Consider the following 22,888-nt stretch of genomic DNA (forward strand, 5'->3'; position numbering starts at 1 on the left):
CCTCAGAGCAGCCTTTTCTCCTTGAGGGCATGGCCCTAAAGGAAGGGACGGGGTGCGGGGGGAGAGCGGCTTTGACATATTCTCAGGGAAGATTCTGCAGACCTCAGTGACAGATCATATGGGGGGCTGTCGGTTGAAATGTGACTCCCCGGGTTTAGATAAAACAATACAGGTTTGTGCTCATCTGTTAGAGCTTTTGTTTGGTCCAGTCCCCTCATTTTTCATGTGAGGAAACTGAGGGCAGTCAAGGGTCTCGTCTGAGGTCACATGGGGCCAGTGCCTGGGCCAGTGCACCAGCTCCCTGGAGAGCCTGTGGGTCAAACCTGTGCTCCTGGCCCCCCCGCCCCCCCCTCGGCCCCGAGTCCTCTGTTTTCCCTCTATGGAAAGGGTACTACTGCGGTCCCTCCTAAGGGGTTGTGCGGGTGGAACTGACCAGGAACAAGAAGCCCTTGGCCGCCAGTCGGAGGGACCTGAACAAGGCAGCTGTCACCGTGGTTATGGTCACCTCTCCCCTTCTCAGCCAGTGGCCTGTGCCTGTCACCAGAGACCTCCAGAAAACTGAAAAAAGCTGAAGACCTGCCCCTGGTGTACTGAGCACCTGCCACATCCCAGGCCCTGTGCCAGGAGCTTTCCGTGCATCATGGAAGGAGCTTGGATTCTGGCTCACGTGACCAGCAAGGGCTGGGGCTTTCCCTGGGGAGCCACCTGTGCTCACAGACAGGATGAGAGGCCGAGTCTAGATAAGCAAGTCGCAGTGGTGGGAACATGTCTGTGTTACAGAGTGACCTTCAGGATTCTGAGCTCCTGTTAAAAATGTTCAGCTCCCCCACTTGGGGGTGTTGGGAGGAGCAGCAGTGCTGAGCCCCTGTTCTTATTCAGTTGCTCATCTTGTGTGGTTCTAGGGAATGAAGATTTTCTTCATGGTCGTGGCGGCTGTGTATGTTTTATACCTTCTGTTCTTGATAGTGCGGGCCTGTTCTGAGCTACGTCACATGCCTTATGTAGGTGAGTGCCCCATGATGAATGGCCCGAGGTGAGGAGGGCCAGGAGTCGACCTCACACCATGGGAGGAGTGGCTGGAGTCCACCCAGCAAGAGACCTGACCTGGATGGGGACCTGTCCCACTCCCTCATGCTGGGGAGACCAGTGCCTTTGGTCTCCGGGGAGCCACAACAGGGCCAAATGGGTAACTCTGGACCTTTCAGACAGTGCCTCAGGCCAGCACTAGAGGGAGCCCTGTGGTGTAGAGGTCCCCTGGAGCCCTGGGTGCCAGTGTGGCTATTGGAGCTGCCTGGATCCTTCCAGAATTATTCCCTGTGGAAGATGTGGCTGGGGCTCTTTTCCTCCTCCCGGGTCAGGGCAACTCACCTGATCTCCTACGTTTCTCTCCCTCAATCTGTCGCAACCAAATAACAATGGCTATGGTCTCTCTGGGGACCCTCCTTGACTCTGGGGAGGTGGGACAGCATTTCTTCTAGGCTTCAGGTGCACACAGGCTTAGAGTCCAGAGGGAGGTGGGGTTTTGTTCCAGAGATTTTATTTTTTGTCTTTATTTTTAAGCTCCCTGAGATGAGAGTGGAATTTACGTCCCAAGTGATTTAATGGGGTATTTGTTTCTTTTTCAGATCTCAGGTTAAAATTTTTGACTGCATTGACTTTTGTAGTGCTCGTCATTAGGTAAGAAGACTTTATTTCTTGAAAGAATTGAAGCCGCGCATTTGTATTTTCCTGTCATGGATATCTTTTCTTCCCTTTTACAGAGTTCATTTTAGAGCATTTCTAGCCAGATCTGTTTAATAGGTCAGGGGGCCCCTTGCACAGGGCAGACCCTGAGTAGCCGCGGGAGAGCTCATGTGCTGTAAGCGGTGCGGGGACTGCAGGGACTGAGCTCCCCGGGGCATGCTGCTGGCGCTCCTCCTCACTCTGCCGGCGCCGTGTAGCTGGGGCAGCCATGGCCCAGCGCCAGGTCAAGAACTAGAATAGCACGTGAGTGTGCTTGGCACCTGGCGTTCTTTTGGTGCTTCAGGGGGAGGACTGTGCATTTGAATTCAGTACCATGGGGGTCCTTGAACTGCAGCGCGGTGCCCCCAGGGCAGGGAACACTTCAGCGGGAGGCTGTGGAGGCTGAGGCCCCGTTGATAAGGTTTCTGTGAACGCATACCCGATCCGTTGTTGGGTTGTTGGTTGGTTGTCTCCTTCTGCTAAAATCCAAGTCCAGAGAGAAGAAAATCTAGTCACTTGTTTTTCTCGGCGGTTTGAGGCAAGTAAATGGCTGCCAGCTCTCTGCCTGAGCAGGAGCCGCAGGGAGGCTCTAAGAGGTCAGCTTTGCAGGGCGTCTCCAGGGTCCCCGGCTGCCTGAGCTGTGGCATCCCGTGGGCACACGTGTCCCTTCCCCTGCGGGTCGTGCTCATTGCTCACTGCCCGAATTCAGCGGGGACTTGCTTCGTTCAGCATCTGCACTCCTGGAAACAGCAGTGCGCATGCGCGTAGGCAGCCCTGCCTCAGTGCCTGGCGCACAGGCCGGCTCTGCTTCCCACACGCGCTCCCTCCGTGTGCCCTCACGCCCCTTCACACATACACAGTGCCCCTCACACACACACCCCTACACACCCTCTCATGCCCCCTCATGCCCCCTCACACTCTCACACCCCTCTTCACAACACTCACACCCCCTCATACTCAAACCACCTCACACACACACACCCTGCACACACTCCCTCTCACGGCCCTCACACTCCCTCACACACACTCACACCCTTCTTCAGAACACTCTCACACCCTCTCATATGCTCTCACAGCCACTCACACCCCCCTCACACTTACAGTCTCTCTCTCACACACGCACGCACGCACACACTCCTCACGTCCCCTCATGTCCTCACCCTCACGCGGTCCGAATCCACAGGCTGGGAGCGGGAGACTATAGCGGCCTCCGTAGAGTCCGAGAGGTCGTTCTGCCCTTGCGGTCGTTCTTATGCGACTTCCAGGGGCCTCATTCCTTTGTCCACGAGCGTCCGGAGTGGCTGCGCCCGCGGAGGGACACGTGGCCTGGGGGGAGGGGTGGAGGCGGACTTACCTCAGGGCCTCGTCCTTGGTGGTCGGAGCTGGTCTTGGGACTGAGGTCTAAGGCGGAAGCGAGGAGAACGTGCCGACGGGTGTTTCGAGGCCCCTGGTGCGGGGACATGGTCTGTGGCACGGTTCGCTGCCTCCGCCCCAGCAGCGGCCCTGGCCCTGGCGCCGGGTCTGAGGCCCAACAGCCCAGGCAGCGGGGGTGCGGGCCGGGGGTGCGGGGCGGGGGCCGGGGTGCGGGAGTGCGGGGCAGGGGTGCGGGGCGGGGGCGCGGGGCGGGGGCGCGCACGCTCTGCGCGCAAATGGTAGTGAAGGGACCGTGCGCGGGGAGGATGGTTCGAGTTCTGGGAGCTTCTGCCCGGTCCTCGTCTGTGTTTACTTACTGTCCCTTCCCCTTGTTCCAGCATCGTCATCCTGTACTTACGGTTTGGAGCGCAAGTACTGCAAGACAATTTCGTAGCCGAACTGTCCACGCACTACCAGAACTATATCCTTCCCACGGGAGCCTTCAGGCTTGGCGCGCTCCGCACGGGGTGGCCGCGGGGCCAACCGCTGCCCCTGCGAGGGAGAGGCCGGCCGCGCGCTGCAGGGCTCACCCCCCGCGGGCAGTGCTCGGACTTGGCAGGGCCACTCGGTCCCGAGGGAGTCACGCTCCCCAGCTGCCCTCCCTGCCACCCTGCTCTCCTGTCCCTGGGGATTCTGCAGGAACCCAAGCTCCCTGCGGAACCTCGCAGCTGTCAAGGTGCCTCTTCTCCCCGCAGAACACTGAGGGGAGGCGGAGCCCGATGTGAGGTCCTCCCTCCCCATCTCCCAGATGTGTCCAGCTGCTGTATCCACGGGTTGTGGCGATGAGGGCAGTTTAAACCCGTGTCCCCAGAAAGGACTCATAAGATGGCAGGACGCCCTTCGGGTTCTACGTGTGCCTGAGGCTCGCGGGGCTGCTTGTCTCCCCACGAAACTCCTCCTCGCGCGCCTACAGGGCTCGCCACGCCCCCTTTCAGCGACGGTGTCCGTCAGCGCTTTGGAGTTACTCCCTTACATCTTAGCTTCTTTCTTGGGGGCCTCTTCCATGCTTAGAATCAATGCAAGATTTTTCAAATTTTAGTGGCTGGATTTCACACTAACCTGTTATCAGCTTCTCAGAGGGGTTTGTTATGCTGAGAAGACGAAGAACGACTGGTTCGAGAGATTGGTCCGGGTCTTCATTTCAGTCTTGATTTACCCACTTGCGCGCAGGGCCCTCCTGCCCTTTGTGCGTAACTTGATCATGTCAGGTCCTGCTACCTCCAGGGGTTTCCACTGATAGAAAAGAGCGCAGTGCACCTGTTACTTACAGATGACCTTGAAAGGTTACAGTGACCTTCATCTGTGGGCTTGCCCTATGGCATCCTGCTGTCTGGGTCCTCGCTGGTGGTGAGCGGTGGACCACCACCTCCACACGGCTGGTGGTGGAGGGGGCAGCCAGATCGAAAGCAAAGACCCCAGCTGAGATGTCCAAATACGGGGTGTTCCTGCGCTGCTCATTTCCCTTGACCAGTATCACCAGCTGAATTCTTATCTTTCTATGGCCTGTTGAACTTTTACCTCTACACTCTGGCCTTCGTGTATTCTCCATCGAAGAACGCCCTGTACGGTAAGCCACCCTGCGGCTGCAGTGCTGGGCCCCATAGCCTTGGCCGAGGGACGAGGTAGGCGGCTGGGTGGGGGGGGGGGGGGGCCCAGTCGTGGTGAGAACCCGGCGCGGGCTGCCTCGTTAGGGCACAGGAAGGGAACAGAGCATCCGTTAGAGGGGGGCGGCACAGAGGCATGTCCCTCAGCCGTGTGACACCAAGTCTGTTGAGTGCTAGCACCCTGGCCATTCAGGGAAAGCCAGAATGTGAGAGGAGCCGGACTGTGTGGCAGGCTGCAAAGGACAGGGATGCCCTGGAGCGTGGGCAGCAAAAGCGATGTAGCGTTTCCGACCCACCACCTGGCTTCCGTGTTGTGTGAGTTCCCAAAGCGCCTTTGTGAAAACGTGTCCCTCGCCCTCGAGCCTGGCCGCGGCTCAGCAGTGAGGGCGCGGTTAGTCCCCGCTGAGATGAGGAGACTGGGCGGCGGGGCTCACGTCCTTCCCAGGGGTGGGAGGAAGCAGGGGGGCGCCGCTGGTCTCCGGGGGTGTTTTCTGCCCCCGTGACCCCTATGGAGTCGGGAGAAGTAGTCGGCTCGCGGCTACCGTTCGGGGGCGCCTCCGGGCACTTCCACGGCTCGGTCTGCCCAGCAGCCTGCTAGGTCCGATGCTGCCCCCGACTTGCATGTGAGAAACAGATTCGGGAGGCAAGATTCGTTCAGACCCCACAGATCATGAACGGTGGAAGCTGGGATTGGAATCGCACTCTTGGGCTCCTGTCCTTTCTCTGTAGCAGCCCACCTGCCCGGGCTAATTGCATAAAAATGCTTCTGTTGGCTTCCAGAGTCCCAGCTGAAAGACAACCCTGCCTTCTCCATGCTGAATGACTCGGACGATGACGTGATCTACGGGTGAGTCACCGCCTCCCCGAGCATTCGGCCTGCTCTTGTGCATTTACTGAACAGGCCGCCAGTCATTCTAAAGTGATTTTCAAGGCTTTATGATGTTTCTTTCACCTGGGAGTGTCCTGCGATCCCACGAGGTTCTGTTTTCACATTGCTCTGACTAGACTGAATGGTATTCCCTTTTTCTGAACACAGCCTGGGCGGTGACCACAGGAGGACCTGTTCTTCCTGGCGGTGGGCCCCGGTGCTTCTTGGGGGGCGAGGGTGGGCCGTGGGTGATAGAAATGGGGAGCGCAGGGCTGTGAAACACCTTCTTGCCAGAATGGCACATCAGTGTGGAAGAGAAGAACAGAGGAGGAGCTATCAAAAGCCGAATGGCATCAAGGGTCTCTTTTGTGACAGGAGTGACTATGAAGAAATGCCCCTGCAGAACGGCCAGGCCATCCGGGCGCAGTACAAGGAGGCCTCCGAGAGCGACTGAGCCCCGGGGCCGCTGGAGGCCCAACGCTTTGCCGAGGCGCTGCTTCCTGGCCTTCCCCGCTCCTGCTGGTGTTTGGGCTTGTCTCGTAAGCAGAGATTTCCTGGTCCTCATCTGTTTATGTACTTTTGAAAGGAAAACGAAAACCAAGGAGAAATTTAAACATTGGGCCAAATTTACTTAGATTGGCTGCATTTGAGAAGAGAGGTTCTGATAAGTGTAAACAGCCAAATCCTTTTTCAAAGATTTCAGATGAGAAAGAGTTCATTTTTAGTGATGAGGAGGTAGTTATTCCTGTTTTTAGTAGAGTTATGTTTTGTTTTGTTTTGTTTTGTTTCAATAATCTGCTGATTCCGAGTCCATGGGAAGAAAGCCCTTATGAATGCTGTCATCAGCATGGTGGCCTTCTCCTCTTTCTTCCCTGCCCTGTGCCAGTTTCAGCCCTTTAAGCTCAAAGGGAAGCCTATTTCTGTGCCTGTCTCATGAGGGCAGTCCTTCCCCATCGAGTGCTCTGGGTAACCAAGTGTCCCAGGTGACGAGTAACTACCGTCGCTGGTGTGAAATGCCTGAGTAATGGCTTTGGAAGTGGTGGGCGAGCAGGTTCTAGTCTTGCACCACCACCACCGGGCAGAGCTCGGGTCGTGGGGCTCAGAGGAGGACTGGCTGAGATTTCTAAGGAAAGGGTAAGATAACTGACGAGTGCCAGCTCCAGGGAAGAGGTCTTGCTGCCACAGTTTTCCAAGAGACTGTGTACACGCGTGTGCGTGTGAGCGGGTACGTGCATGAATGTGAACGGTTGTCACTGTGGCTGGGAAGAGAGGATCCGCCGCAGTTCCTGTAAGCTGTCATTTCTAGGACTCCTTTAGAGAGAACACCCCATGGAATATTTTTTTGTGTGAAAGCTAAACAAAGGGTTGATATATTTTAGACTCTTTACTGTGAAAAAGTTTTTCAGTTTCACATTTGAAGCCTAGATAAAAGGAAGGAAAACATTTTCGATGACTCATGGCAGCACATCCCTGGGTAGAAGGTCACTTGCTGGGAAGCGTGCCCCGCCCTCCAGCGGCCAGGGAAGAGGAGGGCCTGCTCTCCCAGAGGAAGGTTGTCTCCAGCTGCTCAGTCTGTGGCATCATAGAAGGCCCTGGAGAGCTGCCAGTTCCTTTACGTCAAAGACTGCGTAGAAGTCCGCTGTAGAGATCTCCTTTCCCTTTCCTCTGAAGTAACGTCTCTCTTGAACCATTGACCTACGGTCACAGCTAAGCCCCTGATGGGGCAGACGCAGCAGGTAGGAGAGGTTTGTGCCGCTCCGCAAGCAGGACCTGCCTTGTCTCCATCTATGCATTAACTCTCAATCGCTCAAAATTGGATTCCACTTTAGGTAAGGCTGGGCCCTTCTTCAGGTTCACGAGAGACTTCATTACGACTTCACATCTTTTTGTTTAGTTTAAACTTTAGTGATAACGTACCTTTAATACGGATTCCATTTGTTTTTAAAACCTTGTAAATATAAAAGTTTGAATTAAAACAACTGTTATTATTGCAAGGGTAATTCAAGTTTACATGGTTTTTACATTTTCAATGGTGTGATGACTTTTTTGATTCTGTGTACTCCAAGGTACTGGAAAAGTTTTTCTTTTACCAAATTTTTTCAACTTCTACTAAGTATAATTTAATGTAAATTGATGAAAACTTGTGCTAATTAATGTATTCTGTGATATAGTTTACAAGTTATAATTATTAAATGTCCATAATTTGGAATGCTGTTATTTATCAGTAAATGTAAATTATTTGAGGCATTTAGCCATACACATCAGAACTTTTTAACCTGTCTGCGTTCTGTAGTATAATTATATTATAAACTGATGACCGATACCATCATACTTGATTCTTCATGGCATCAAGTCACTGAAATGAAAATATGGGAGTATTTATTTACTTTTTGTAACTAAGTTGGAAACAAAAAATGATAAAAGGAAGTATGTAAGGGGAAAATGATTCTCGTTAAATCCTGCATTTTCAGTCTCCGCTGTGTCATGTGTATCAACATATTACATACTCCATGTAAAAATTTGCTTAAAGTATACAGCATTTAGCATGTAGTATATATGCCGTAGGTATTAGGTTGAAACACTAAAGTCTGCCAGAAACTTTAGACAGTAGCAAGAAAATTGTTTTGTTTTTTCTTGGAGAGTATCAGTTTTGCAAACTTCAGTTGTAAATTCAAAGGGCTGACTTTAGTTCTTCCATGGTAATGGCTTGAATAACATCATCTTTGGGATAATTTTTTACACTGGTCCAGTCTAGGGGAACCTGGAAGATGACCGCACGTATTCAGCTTCCCTAGGGAGAGCATCATTATCCGTGTGGGTAATAGGTCTGCTTGATTTATTATTAAATCATTACAGCAGTGAAGTGATGCAGTTTTCTCTCTCTTAAGCCCCATTTGAAAGGCTAGAGAAGGGGATATATAAAATATATTCAAAGTTTGTAAGAGTGTTCCTGTACATAATAAGATTGCAATAAAAGCTTAGAGACATTACGTAAACTACCAGCCCACTAAATGGGCAGGTTACAAGACAACTGTCACCAGCCTCAAGCATTCCATGAACTACTTACTGAAGGTGCAGTTGTGTTAAGTCGGTCACGGTATGGTCAGTGACTTATTTCCTGGAATCCTCCTCCCAGGGAAAACCATGGAAGCTCAGAGACAGGATGGTGAAAAGGGACATCTAGTGAGTACAAGTTAAGTCACTAAAGAATATTTATGTATTTTGAGGATTTTAAAAACCAATTGCCTTAGAGGTTAGACTTTTGGGGGAAAAAAGCTACGAATCTTTTCCCCAGGCCCAAGGGAAGTCGCTTTAGTCTGTGACATCTTGTTACCCTGTTCATGTTGACTTGACATGTTTTAGATATACTGGTAACTATGATACCACACAGTGAAACAGAATTTTCTGCTACTGAAAACTGCCTTTTTACAAAAAGATTGTACATATTTGTAAAATAAAAACAACTTGAAGTTCAAAGGGAAAGCTAGAACTGTGTAACAGATCCTGGAACTGTGTCCATGAGCACAGGAACCCCTGACGACAGAATGATCATTGTATTCAATCAAAAGTGAATAAATATTTATGGCAAACTTACCCTTGGGAATGGCTTCATTGTGAAACTTCCTTTCTGGTAAATATTAGTGAATTTTACATACTCAGTCCTTTCTTACGGCATTTGTTTGCTCCTGCGTGTGTTCATTTGGCCATTCAGGCATGAGTGCTTTAGGGCCAAAAGTAGAACTTTCTTGATTTCAGCAAGTGGACACAAAGCATGTCTTTATTCCTGTGTGAATGTGGCCCGTGGATGAGCGCTGAAGGTGAGGTCACAGACTGGGGCTTGGGCCCCCCCCCCCCCTTAGATGACCCCTTTCAGTCCATCAGATAGCCTCCCAACGTGGTTTCTGTGTAACACCAACTTATATAAGGGCCTAATATGGACACAAAACAAATGCCGGTGAAAGCATGAGGGAGGCCCTGCAGCTGACCAGGGGAGGAGGCTGGAGCAGAAGCCGCGCGCCACGGCCCGGGCAGTGCGTGTGGCCAGGAGCCCCGGCTGCAGCAGGGACCAGCCGGCCGGCTCCGGAAGCTGCAGGAGCCTGCAGGAGCCTGCACCCGCGGGTCCACGCAGCACACCCTGCCATCGACAGGACCCACACAGACCGTACCTCTTCCTTTTTGTTCTTGCAGTTTTATAGATTCTAAAATCACTAGTGAAGCTGGAAGAATTCATGTGTGGTATCATTTAGACTCTGAAGAAAAACACAAACTTCAAAGTGGAATAATTTATTATTCTAACCAAAGTACAAAGTATGGAAAATTAGTGTATCTGAAAGAGAGAAAGTTTCAAACTAGCAATTTCAGTTTGTAGCACCCTTGAAAAGAAATATTCAGAGTTAAGAGAGTGGCAGCAGAGGCCTAAGCACCCAGGATGACAGTCCTCGGACTTGGCTATGCCGTTCACAGAACAGGGCAGTCACCCGGCTGTCCTCGACGCCGTGAGCGCCACGAGAGAGGAGGAGGAAGGTGCTGGCCGGGGCCCGCGGCCGTGGGGAGAGGCGGCGCGCGCAGGCACGGGCGGAGGGCCGCCGAGCCTCAGATGGACAGCCCGAAGGCGCTGACGATGCAGTACATGGTCTTGTTCTCCCACCGCACGGTGCAGCTGCCTGCGGGGAGAAGGCACGGAGCTCAGCCCGGGGAGCCGGGGGCGCAGCGCCCCGACCTCTCACACTTCTGCACGGCCCGCGAACAGAGAAGGCCGCTCCGCCTGGGCTCTCTGCACGGTGTCAGCAGGGGGCTCTGGTCGGCATGCACCCCGAGACCGCAAACATCCAAGTGCGAGCTTCAGAAAACCCTGCCTGGAAAACTCTAGGTCTCAGCGGGGTGGAGGAGGCACCACACGGCCTCAGGGAAAGGCCCAGGACAAGCGTTCACGGAGCAAAGGGGAGACCATACCGTCCGTAGAGCTGTCCCAGAAGCAGGAACTCGCCGTGTGCAGCCCCGCTCCGTTCTTCTGCATAATCACACAGGTCACTTCAACGAAAACAAACGTTTGTTAGAGAAATCTACTTGGCAACACACCTTTCTCTTCACCTACTCTCAGCATTCGGACATGGATCCCGTGATAGGTGTCCGTGGAACAGTCACCGGGACACACTGGCCCTGTGACAGTGGCACGCCACAGCCTGCCCCATCCTACCCCCCATGCCTGTTCCCCAAGAGTCTGGTGTGAAGTGCTGGGAAGTCCGTGACGTGTGCCCTGCAACTGTTCCAGCCGCCTGCCAGGCCCGCCGGGGGTCATGCGCACGGCACGGGGACCTGCCCCTACTGCTGTGCACATGCTCTGAGGTCACACGCCGCTGCGCCTCTCTTCTGACACCAGTCCCGCCCCTCAGCAGTGCTTCAAGAACCCCCGCAGTATGTACGAGAGGCAGAGGTGCATTACCGATGTACTTAAATGGCTTTCCCAGCTTGGTGAGTTGGCTTAAAGTTTGTTCTACTACGTTTGTGGTCCACTGATTCACTTTGCTGTGCTGGTAGGCATTGCCACCGATCGCGCTCTCTATAGCCTGGAACACAGAGCAGAGGTCACTGTTCGCAGAAGAGGCCCAGCGCCCTGCAGCAGGTCCCGCAGTTCCTCACCCGAGGACTGTGTTAACATAATCTGCCTGAAACGGGAGCATAAGCCATGAGCACCCTTCGCAAATACACCTTTAACAGCGTCCTCCTACATTAAGTGTTTTGTTTGTTTGTTTGTTTAAGATCTTATTTATTTGACAGAGAGACAGTGAGAGAGGGAACACAAACAGGAAATGGGAGAGGGAGAAGCAGACTTCCCCTGAGCAGGGAGCCCGATGTGGGGCTCAATCCTAGGACCCTGGGATCATGACCTGAGCTGAAGGCAGAGGCTTAACAACTGAGCTATCGAGGTGCCCCTCATTAAATAAATTTATATCATTTTCTAAAATCCACACTTATATAGGATCTGTCAATTTTTAAAAACATGTTGACTGAATTTACTGTCGACTGTTGTACTTGGTACCTGGAGATAATCTTTTTTTTCCTACTGAGGCTAGAAAATATTCTCCTTTGCCGATTCCTTTCTTAAAAGTATAGCAGACAGAAAAATCCTTACTGGTTGTACAACTAACAACATATAAACCTACCCAAAAAATGCTTCCTTTATCCCACATTTTCTGGGAATATGTTAACACTTAAGTGTACCTTTCAGATAATAAAATATGAGCCCTATATATTACAATAATTATTTTAAGCTTATGATGAATTTTTCTGTTTGAAATTGTTTCTTTCCATCCTGCATCCTGGAGAGGGTTCAGAGTTTACTCAGGAATACATACGGCCGCTTGCCCCTACTCTTGCCCAAGTTTGTAGTTAGGCTATTACCATTTTATGATTTTCTGGGCCTCTTTATGCTGATGCCAGTGTGCCTGCCTCTAACTAAGTGGCTTTCTTCTCTACCCCTTTTCTAGCAAGAAACCAGAAACCTGCATTCTGATGACAGTTACGACCTAAAATCATTTGAGGAAGGCCCAGTTCTGTCCTCAGACACGGAGAGAGAAAGAGTCCCGGGGTCTGAGTGTGTACACTCGAGATGCATTAGGGTCTACTGTCTGGGACAAAGGCTCAGTGATCTTGCTTTTGAGGAACAAAGAGCTACCTATAATCACACCCTGATTTCTACCCATTTATCCTGGGACTCTGAGCAGTCATTAAACACACCTCATTTAGCTTCTGGCCTTCTCCTGCACCCCCCACCCATTATCATAGCTTCTTCTCATCCTCTGACATGTTCTGCCCCCTCCCCACCTCGGGACAGAATGAGGTGTGGCGACATAGGTGCTCCTAGTTTAAAAGGACCTGGTTATTACTAGATCTGGATATTGGTCAAAGAAGTTGGGGGGTGATGAGGAAGAGGGGGGCATTGCTAAGCCGAACCTCTAACTTTGGCAGCTCTCCCCACATACACTTTGCAATTCACTGTTTTTCAGAGAGGGAGGAAAACTCCCCTCCAATTTTGGACTCACCCGAATCTATTACTGCGCAATCCTTAAAAGAGCTCAAGGGAAGAATTAACCTATTGCCAGGGGCAAAAAAGCTGTTGACACCAGTGACCATGGGAGAGAACCACAGCAATGTTACTTGATGCTTTCGTGGAGACTGGAAGAGTCTATGTTCAACTGCACTTGTTGCCTGGCAACTGAGTCAAACACGATGCTGAAAACAAGTGAGACCACAGGGGACCTCGCAGCAAGCCATCCCCACTTCTCCCAGTTCAACTGCGGCTCCAGCACCTTCTTGCTACCCACCCCCCGCCCCTTGTTCCATAAGAACACTGTGCGAAAACAAAAGCGAACCGTTACAGATTCTGAACAACAACTAGAAAATCACCTGTGCTGGCAAATAATGCATATGGTAGAACAAGATCATTTTGCTTTTTGGTATTGGTCACAAAAACAGGCTGTGGTTCTTCATCACTGTGGCATTAGATGATAATCTGCATTAGAGTCAATTCCAAATTACACACATACTCTCAGCTGGCACTTTAAACTTTGATCATCTAATGGCTTTCCTCTGGCTGATGGCTTCAGTCTGTGCTCAATTTACTCAGGAAGAGAAGGGACTAATACGGAAAATCCTTCTGGCCTCATTCCCGGCCCAGGACTCTGCACTACTCCGGGCCCATCTGCTTCATTTCAGTCCTCAAACACACCATACACGGCCCCGCCACAGGGCCTGTGCGCATGCACACTTCCTGGAATGTCTGCCCCTCTTTTTGCGGAGTTAACACGACTCCTGCTCATTCTCCAGATTCTCGCTGTGAACACACCAAGTGAGTCAGATCCTCCCAGCACCATGCACGGTGGCACACGGTACACACAGGGAATCCACGGTTACATTTTCCAGTGTGATGATTTGGGAAGTGCCTGCCTGGGCCCGCCCTATACTGTAAACCCCTTGACAGTCAGTCCCTAAGGCCCCCTTGATACGTATTTTTCCAATGAATGAAGAACAAATACCCTATTTTGTCTTCCACTGCCATCATGTAAGGGAGGTACCATGGTGAAAAATGATGGAACAGGTAGTTCAGGAATATAAGACAAACGGGTAAGCCCCACCTCGATCATCAGGTCGTAAGTAACTGGAAGTTAATCAGTTTTTTATATTCACTCTTTATTTGACACCAGAAACATTTACTTGTATACCATGACCACAAATCTTTTATGTTAAAACATTACAGAATTAAGTCTTGGTAATATTCAATAATAATGCTAATATATTACTCTTCCTGTCTGGTTTAAAATATATAATTTACATAATACGGGAGTAATTCTTATCTACATATTCACTGAAGTAAAAACTGTTATTTGAAATGCCAAAACACATAGGCTCAGTTGAAACAATTCCAAGATAGTATTTAGCACATTATTTTCACTCATAAAGCCATTAATCAACATTTTAAAAACAAGCATTCTTCCTCTTACCTCTTTTACAATGTTGCTCACTTCATCGACGACAAAAGCAGTCTGTAAGCAAGAAAATTAGTTAAGTTTGATGGCTTTACAAGATCGGTTTCCACTGCACTGATTAATGCAACGTTAGGTAATGAACACAATTTAGAAATGAGGACTTAGAAAGAACCAAACTAAATTTCCCATTTTACCAAGAGACTGAGAAATGCCGAGTGGCTCTTTGAGGATCACAGGGCAGGTGAGAGGCCGTCAGGAGTCTAGAGTATGTATATAACTTAAAGGGCTTTGGTTTGCTTTAATCATGCCATGGACCAAAAGGCTGACCTGACTAGATTCAATCTCTCTCTCCACTTCAACTGGCTGAATAGCATCATTAACAAACCAGAAGTTCAACGAGTTCCTTGAGTTTTGTTTAAATTAGCTGACACCTTTCCTGATGTAAACTGATTAGGAGGTTTGAAACTTAAAAACGTTTTGTTTTGTTTTTATCTACCGTTAGTGATAAAGTATACAATACTACTACTTCCCCAGAATTATGTGTCCTTTTTAATGCTGTCCTACTTCAGGACAACACCGGCTGCTGGCACGGCTGTTCTCCACCAGTGCCTCAGGATGAGCAGGGAGGTGGCTGCCACCAGTAATCTAATGGCAGGAGCTTAAAGATGGTTTTCTTTTTACACAGGGTACATTTGAAAGGGCACAAGATTCTGAGTGCTGCGAACAGTACTTAGCTCTGGACATTCATTCCTTCTAGAGGGCAGCCCCAGGCCCTCAGTCATTGTGAATCCTGGTGGAATAAAGTCAGAGTGCCCTGCTTCTGGCAGTGAGCTTTCCTGCCTGCTGGATGCCAACTACCAGGGCTCTGTCCACGCTATGCCTTTTCTCTCCATAGGATCGAGAGCAGACTGCCTGGAGCCCTCTCACTTGCTGTACTCACGAGCTGGCATGCTTGCAGACAAAGCCAACTCGCCAAATGAATGAAAATTTGCAGTATCTTACAGATCAAATGATTTGAGATTTAAAGGATCCTTCCAGAGACTTTCATGATACTAAATCATATGGAAATGTTCCTGTTTAACTAGCCATGTGGCTAACTAGGAAAAAGGTTGAAGGGCATTTCAGTGGACTTTTAGTGGAAAAGTGGACTTGTACAGAATCCCCTGAGCAGTTTCAGCTTCTTTAAGAAATAAGAATAATAAGCTGAGAGTAGTCTTATAAAAGTCCAGGTATGTACATGAAGTCAGAGGCTATGCAGGAAAGGCTAGTTCAGAAGAGAGTGGCATGGATTAGCAAATACCTAAGGCACCCCTACTAGAAAAAAGTCAAGGTCTCATCCTCCTAAGGGCCTAGGCCTTTATCTCCTGTAAACAGACACTCTGTTCAGCCCTTCAATTTACAGATCTGCAAGTGAGATCTGGAATAATGAAGTCCCTTAGCCACCCCACTTGGTGGGAGCCAGAATTAGAATGCCTGTATTTTTTTTTTTAAGATTTTATTTATTTATTTGATAGAGAGAGATCACAAGTAGGCAGAGAAGCAGGCAGAGAGAGAGAAGGAAGCAGGCTCCCTGCTGAGCAGAGAGCCCGATGTGGGGCTCGATCCCAGGACCCTGAGATCATGACCTGAGCTGAAGGCAGCGGCTTAACCCACTGAGCCACCCAGGCGCCCCTAGAATGCCAGTATTAAGAGGTTTCTCTTACAGTGTCATTTCCCCTTTTTTTGTTTAAGTTTTATGGCTAGTCCTATAATAAAGCTATTTTCCTAAATTAATTAGTTTATGGAGAAAAAGCTTTTCCTTTGCTAGATGCTCCTGAACCATGTCTTCTCATAATTACCCACTGGTTGTTTTCAGCATTCAAACACTGATACCACACGGCCATTCGTGGTACTTAGGAAATCAGATCAAAACTGAAACTCTAGCATCAGTCCTTAAGTCTTAGATGTTTTCTTTCCCCTCCCAACACTCCTGCTTACACTGTTTCAAAAATGGTAAAATATCAAACCTTACCAACTTCACCTATAGCGTTTATTTTTGACAGTCTGCATAATATGTAGGACTCAACTTATTTCAATTTCAACGAGAATTATTACTTAGCAAGAACAAAACGGGCAACTATTTTTCTATAATAGCCCCCTTCAGCTACCCTCCCTGGATGCGTGTTAAACTGAAGGAAAGCACGCCGTTAGAATAAATGCAAGTAATGGTGTGGTTTACCCTGCTTCTTCACTGAGGCAATGAGAGATTGTCTTTCCCCCACAGATAGGAGCTCTCACACCGACATCTCAGACTCAAACTGAAAATGAAAATGAAACTTAAGCAGCCGTGGTGGGTGTAAGCACCGAACTGAAGAACAAGGTTCGGGCCGGCAGACAAAGGCTCTCCCACAGGGCACTTCTGCATTTGTCACACAGCCCGAGACGTGAACGATGCGACTGCATCTGCGTGTCACGCGAGCACGTCACTCCGGAGTCTTGCACTAAAACATGAGCAGACACACCTGCGGCCTTCAGTCTTCCCCACCCGCAGACGCGCAGCACCTAGTGCAGGCTGGGGGTCTGCACCGCCGAAGAAAGGGAGGGAGAGATAGCAGCCTCCTGGCGGCCCCGGCCGCGTGGAGCAGGGTCGGGAGGGGCAGCAGGGCGGCGGGCGTGGAGAGGATCGGGGGCCGTGGCGGGGCGGCACGGAGCCAGGTTCCGCGGGCAGCGGGAGCGAGGCGGGGCAGGGGTGTGGCGGGTCCGCGCGGAACCCAAACTCCGCGGGGCGGCGGGTGTGGGGCGGGGGCGTGCCGGGCCGGCGCTGGGCCAGGTGCGGGGAGCGGTTGGCCGAGGGGGTGCGGCAGGTCGGGGGCGTGGCAGGCCCGCGCGGAACCAGGCTCGCGACCCGGCGGGGCCAGGGGCGCGGCCAGCACCGGCTGGCTCGGGACACGGGACGGGCAGGGGGCGCTAGGGACGGGAGAGGCCCCGCCCCAGGAAGAAATCCCAAGGCTGCGGCACCCCTCCCGGCAGAAGGACGGGGCGCACGCCGCCGCGCGGGGAGCCCCGGCCCAGCCCCGAGCCCCGAGCCCCGCCCCCGGGCCCGGCGCCGAAGCCCCGAGCAGGCCGGGCCGGGGGTCCCCGCGCAGCGCTGTGGAGGGCGCCGGTACCGTCAGTCTGCCCCGGAGACTGCCGCCGCCCACGTCCAGACGCGGCCTGGAAGCCCACACACGCCCTTGGCTGTTGCCGCCCACTTGCGCCGGGCGTTCTCGGCCTTCACCCTTCCAGTCCCCGAGCCGGCGGTTACCTCCTCCGCAGCCTGGTAGTCTTCCATCTTCCCTCCTGCGCGTCGCCTCCGCCTTCCTGAGTAGCGCGCACTGCGCAGGCGCACTCAGGCTCCGCCCTTCGACCTCCCGCCCCGCCCCGCGCCCCCACCCCCACCCCGCTCCAGTCCCGCCCCGCTCTAGAGCTCCTCCCACGGCCGAGTAGCGGGGCTGGGGACTCGGGATCCGCCCCTCCTCGGATCCTCCCCCACCCCACCCCGCCCGGGTGGTTTCCCTGGGAACCCGCTCAGTATCCCCGCGGCTCACAGGACCGCAGCAACTAAAACAAAACAAACGTGCAAAAGCCATTCTCCTGTCCGGCCCTGTCCGGCCCTTCCCTCCAGCTTGCACTGTGTGGGCTAATTTGAACAGTCGAATGAGTTCGGACATCTATTAACAAATTGTAAAGGGATTTCTGAATATGATGAGCTGCGTGAGAAATTGCTCTCATTCTTCCTGGAGATCCAGGATTTAGCTCTAAACGAAACCTTCCTTTGCGGAGGTAAATTTTCTATGTAAATGAAGTTTTTTTTCTTTAATGACCATTAAAAAAACATTCTGGGTGGAAATTTTTTGTAAAATGCTGCACACTTCCTGGCTGCTTTAAGCAAACTGAGCTAAACAGACACTTGGATACAGGGGTCATTCAGAAAATTAATAATCGTACAGCCCTTGAACAAGAAGGGCTGGTCTATGGGCACCTGTTTGCATGTACTCTGAGGCTAAGATCTTTGCCTTTGGGGGCAGCTTTTTCTGGTTTTACTATGTCCTTGAAATCAAACTGTCACTTCTTACCACTCCAAAGCCCAGTTGCTAAAATTGACTTCCCAACCCCCCCAGGAAGAGCAGACCACAGGCCCTTGAGATGTGGTAGAATTAAGCTACAGAGCTCATTTTCAATTCATTAGAAACCCTTGCTTCTACCCTCTTAATCTAAGTTCCATGAAGGCAGAAGCCATTTTGTTTGCTGATGTGTCCCCCTACCCATTCAGTTGTGCCTGGCACAAGTTGGTGTGTGATTAAAATTGAATGAATGAATGATTTCCCCAAAGGTGTCAGTTCTGCCTCGTGGCCAGCTGCGGAGAGCTGGCCAGTGGAGAAAGACCCCATCCCCTGCCTCCAGAGGGCAGGTGAGCGGAGGCACAGTGGTGAGAGACGCAATGCTGCTCCGCCTGGAGCACTTGACCTAAGTGACCGTTCTGAACTGTGTTTTTCTTCTCAGTTTTGTTTGGTTTCAGCTCACCTGTATCAGGGTTTACAGCCTTGTGCCTCACATGTGATTCTAATTCTGACATTTCTTTGTCCTGGCCTCTGACCTTCCCAGGTTCACCTGAGATCCTATTTTAGGTGTCCTTCTCCTGCCTGCCGGCTTCCAGGCCCCCAGTGGCACCATGCCCGGGAGCCAAAGGGTCTTTTCACCATCTTCCGGTTTTCTTGGGCCACTCTGCGGTGGCCCTGGAGGCCAACTAGGTAAGTGTCTCAGAATTGTGTGCAAAGCCAGAGTGAGCAGCTTCTGAGGGACAGTCTGCATGTGAATGTTGTGACGGGACATTGTTTAGCAATTGCTCCACAGCCTTTTAGGAACTTTCTAACTCAAACGAGTGTGAATGGCTTCTGGGATGAATGATGCGTCAATATTGCATAGACTTCATGTTGTGCCTGAAACTCACGAGCACGTGCATAAATCAACAGAAAACACGTAAAAAATGTTACATGACATTAGCCTCTGTGCATTGGGGGCTGCTCTCCGATTTTAACTATCAAAGAACATTCATCAAATGATCGTGGCATCTAGCCATCTAGTCTGCCCCTAGAAATGGAGAAATTGGTCTGTTCATCTTCCGAAGTGTTTGTCCACTTGTTCTCCACATGCACACATAACACTCACTTGGTTTAAGCCTCTGAGCTGGAGCTGAGGCTACAGAGTTGACTGAGATATGATCTCTCTGGCAAATTTTTAAAAATAAACTTTCTACAAACAAGTGGCCTTGCATTCTCTAGGTTTGGTGATGGAGTGCTTGGAAAAATGCAGCAATATGGTGGGCTATTCTGCCTAATGGTTGGATACTCTGTAGGGCTAAGGAATTTATAATCACCAGGGTGTTTGGCAGTCCACTAGCTGCCATTTCCAGCGCGCGCAGTCCGCCGAGAATGAACATCCATCCCAAGTACTCAAGTGCGCACACACTGACTCCGAGCCGCTCATCAGTCTCTGGAAGTGAGCCACATTTTAGAAAAATTTTTCTTTTCTGCACAGTAAGTCAGTAGAATGAATCTCTGGTTTGTTGTTCAAGGTGGGGGTGAGCCGTGGGTTGGCAGGTGTTGTGTGCTTTCTCCCCTCAAATCGAATCTCTTAAATACAAACTCTTTAAAATAAGGATTAGCGTCGCCAGTGTCTTCGTTTAGCAAGTGTGGGCCGCTTGCCACAGCCGTGTCACCCGGGAAAAGAGTATCACAAGGCAAAGATGGGTCTCGCAGGGTTGTCTGTGATCTGCGGCCCCTCACCACCCAGATCCAATCTTGTGGACGTTCGCGTTTTCCTGCCTTTTCCTGTGCCCATGTTGTGACCATGGAGTCACGACAATAATAAGTCGACGATCATAAGAATAACTCAGCAGCAAAGATGGCAATGCCAAACACCCAGGCCTGAGGAATTCAGTGCTGTAATGGAAAAGAAAGTAAACTTGTGGCTGACTCCTCTCTGAAGTGAGTCCGCTGCTATGAAATTACATGGGAACCAGATTGGCTAGGAAATGCCAATCCTTAGATCTGCTGTGAGCTGGGAAGCGCGGGGGATCGGACTGCAGTCCCTCTGTGCCACCAACAATGGCAGTCCCTCTTCCTCCTGACCCTGGCTACCTCCGCCCCATTCCTGAGACACTAAGTGCCCAAGATCCCCCAACTAAAGGATAACCTAGGCACAGTAGCGGCCTCCAGCTGATATTTCTTCATGACTGGTTGATTTTTTAAAAATATTTATTTGATAGAGAGGGAGGGAGAACATGAACAGGAGTTCACTCCTGCCTCTCATCACAGGGAGAAGCAGGGAGCAGGAAGCCCAACGTGGGGCTCAATCCCAGGACCCCGGGATCATCACCTGAGCCGAAGGCAGACGTTTCACTGACTGAGCCACCCGGGCGGCCTGACTTTTATGCTATAGTAGGTATGAAATAGTTGCTCAGTTCTGTGTATAAGAAAAGTACACTAGATTGGTCAGCATAGGCTGAGTTAGCCGCAAAAACAAATGGCCCTCGACTCCTGGGCATTGATAACAACAAGGTTGTATTCGTCACTCATACAACATGACCATCAGGCGTCCACTATGGCTCCGTCCATGTCTTCTCCATGCCAGAATCGTGGAGGGAGGAGGATGGGACAGGGAACGGCGGCCCGTGCGCTGGCTAGGAGGCACGGCTCGTACCAGGCAGGGGTCACCTCTGCTCACATCTGTCCTACAGAGCAAGTCTCTTAACCAGCCGGAGTTTACAGGTAGGAACATGTAAGGAAGAAGAGGGCTACAGCCCGGCACATGGAGCATTCAGAAGGTTTCCCTTAGTGATCAGTCACGTTTATTCTCTTTGCCGACTCCTGACCACTCACCCGTTCTGGGGCTTTCTCCTTCCACTGCTGCTCTGGTCTAATCCCCAGGTTGGCCCTGTGTCACCTCTCTTTAGTTGCAGATGGGATCTAATTGATACCTATTCAATTTTAACACCCATTTCTTTTTTTTCTAAAGATTGTATTTTTAAGTCATCTCTGTACCTGATGTGGGGCTCAAACTTACAACCCCGAGATCAAGAGTTGCCTGTTCCATGGGGCACCTGGGTGGCTCAGTGGGTTAAATCCTCTGTCTTTGGCTCAGGTCATGATCCCAGGGTCCTGGGATCAAGCCCCGCATCAGGCTCTCTGCTCAATGGGGAGCCTGCTTCCCTTCCTCTCTCTGCCTGCCTCTCTGCCTACTTGTGATCTCTGTCAAATAAAAAAATAAAATCCTTAAAAAAAAAACAAAAAAAGTTGCCTGTTCCACCAGCTGAGCCAACGGAACCATCCAGTGCCCCTCCATACCCATCTTCCAACCCTTCCCTGCTGTCCACTGTGGCCCAAGGCCTTAGGCCCGTGGTCTCCAAACTTCTCTAATTTTGCTGCTTTAGCAGGAACAATTTTTGAGCATGTATCCCAGAATTATGTGCACTTCCATTGTGATGCATTAAACTATGAATCCATTTATTAAGCTTTCATCAAGTTAAAGTTTTAGCTTCTTAAAAAATAAATCTAAATGGAAGTTCTGATATTTTCTTACTATATCCTGCTGTTACAGGCGGAAGTGTGTCCCTCCTCAAATTTGTATTTTGAAGTCCTAACCCCCAGGACCTCAGAATGTGACATTATATGTTTGGAAATGAGGCATTATTTGGAGATGGGGTCTTTAAATAGACAGTTAAGTTAAAATGAGTTCATAGGGGGATGCCCTAATCCAGTAGGACTGCCTCCCAGACAGCACAGAGAGATCTTGTGAAGACCGAGAAGACGGCCATTCACAAGCCAAGGACAGAGGCTTCCAGAAAGACACAATCCTCCCGACACCTTGATCTTGGACTTCTAGACTCCAGAATTATGAGGAAATGAATTTCTGTGGTTTAAGCCACACAGTATTAAGGTATTTGCTCCAGTAGCTCTAGCTAAGTAATACACCTGCTTTGGAAATTATTATCATAGGGTTCCCTCATTCTAGAAACCTTTTCTTCCAAATATTCCTAAATGGATTCACTTAGTATCTTAGGCTGCATATAATACTATGACTACTAAATAGTTTTTATGTATTAAAGATCTTCTTGGGTTGGGGGTCCCCAACCACAGTCACTCTGGTACTGTCTGATGTGCATAATAAATGTCTGTGAATGAAAGGAATGGACTCGAAAAATGAGGCGAGAAGCTCGCGACCCTCGCCGGGAAATGGCTCTGAAAGGCCACATGGTTTGCTCAAGGTCACTCTGCTCTGTCTCACCCCAAAGCTTGCCCTCTTAGTTCACTCCTGCCTCTCGTCACAGCCCACTACCCCCCTCCCCCCACTCGCCTCTTCTCTTCTGCTGGTGGAAGGCACCATGTCAGGTCAACATTCCCAGGACACAGAAGAATGAGATTCCAGAACTGAAGAGCCAGAGGAATGAGCCAAGTGAACCTCATTCACAGTTGAGGAAAGCCAGGCCCAGAAGTGTTCAGAGAGATCTGGTGACTCCCAAGGCCACACAGTGCACGTTATCTTTGTTTGTCATTGGATTTGCCTGAATCATTTTCTCCATTTGAGTTCACACTAGCTCACCCTCAAAAGTGAATCTGAGACCCTCAAAAGAGCCCAGTAAGAAAATGGAAACACAAGTCCAGAGAGTGGGAGAAGCTCTATGTAGTATAAATATCTGACAGAGGACTCTGATCCTACATATATAAGGAACTCCTCTAAGTCAATAACAGAAAGACAGATAAGCCAATAATAAAACA

General features: G+C 50.5%; 2 protein-coding genes across 5 annotated transcripts in view; one reads left to right on the forward strand and one right to left on the reverse strand.

The window, feature by feature from the left end:
- Positions 1-9,201, forward strand: part of TMEM181 (transmembrane protein 181) — a 68,570-nt gene extending 59,369 nt beyond the window's left edge. For all 4 annotated transcript variants that reach the window (XM_059401354.1, XM_059401357.1, XM_059401355.1 and 1 more), the window contains 6 exons: positions 903-1,005; positions 1,626-1,677; positions 3,474-3,556; positions 4,613-4,702; positions 5,520-5,586; positions 5,983-9,201. In XM_059401354.1, the coding sequence (XP_059257337.1) occupies positions 903-1,005; positions 1,626-1,677; positions 3,474-3,556; positions 4,613-4,702; positions 5,520-5,586; positions 5,983-6,061 (474 nt within the window). In that variant the 3' untranslated portion in view covers positions 6,062-9,201. The remainder of the gene's footprint in view (positions 1-902; positions 1,006-1,625; positions 1,678-3,473; positions 3,557-4,612; positions 4,703-5,519; positions 5,587-5,982) is intronic.
- A 674-nt stretch (positions 9,202-9,875) lies between these two features.
- DYNLT1 (dynein light chain Tctex-type 1) lies at positions 9,876-17,457 on the reverse strand. The gene is made up of 5 exons (XM_059401359.1): positions 17,377-17,457; positions 14,109-14,150; positions 11,051-11,174; positions 10,561-10,638; positions 9,876-10,271 (listed from the first exon to the last, which is right to left on the reverse strand). Exons 1-5 carry the CDS (start codon positions 17,401-17,403, stop codon positions 10,201-10,203), a joined length of 342 nt encoding a protein of 113 aa, XP_059257342.1. The 5' UTR covers positions 17,404-17,457; the 3' UTR covers positions 9,876-10,200.
- Between the last annotated feature and the right edge of the window lie 5,431 nt (positions 17,458-22,888).

The sequence above is a fragment of the Mustela nigripes genome, chromosome 5 (assembly GCF_022355385.1).
Source record: "Mustela nigripes isolate SB6536 chromosome 5, MUSNIG.SB6536, whole genome shotgun sequence".
NCBI lineage: Eukaryota > Metazoa > Chordata > Mammalia > Carnivora > Mustelidae > Mustela > Mustela nigripes.

What these genes read in the sequence shown, in the direction of transcription:
- DYNLT1 (XM_059401359.1), bottom strand. Translation starts at nt 17,403, where the DNA reads ATGGAAGACTACCAGGCTGCGGAGGAG. An exon ending in TGAGCAACATTGTAAAAGAG is followed by an intron (nt 11,175 to 14,108) that starts GTAAGAGGAAGA and finishes TCTGTGTTCCAG; the next exon opens with GCTATAGAGAGCGCGATCGG. An exon ending in CTGGGACAGCTCTACGGACG is followed by an intron (nt 10,272 to 10,560) that starts GTATGGTCTCCC and finishes TTCTCCCCGCAG; the next exon opens with GCAGCTGCACCGTGCGGTGG.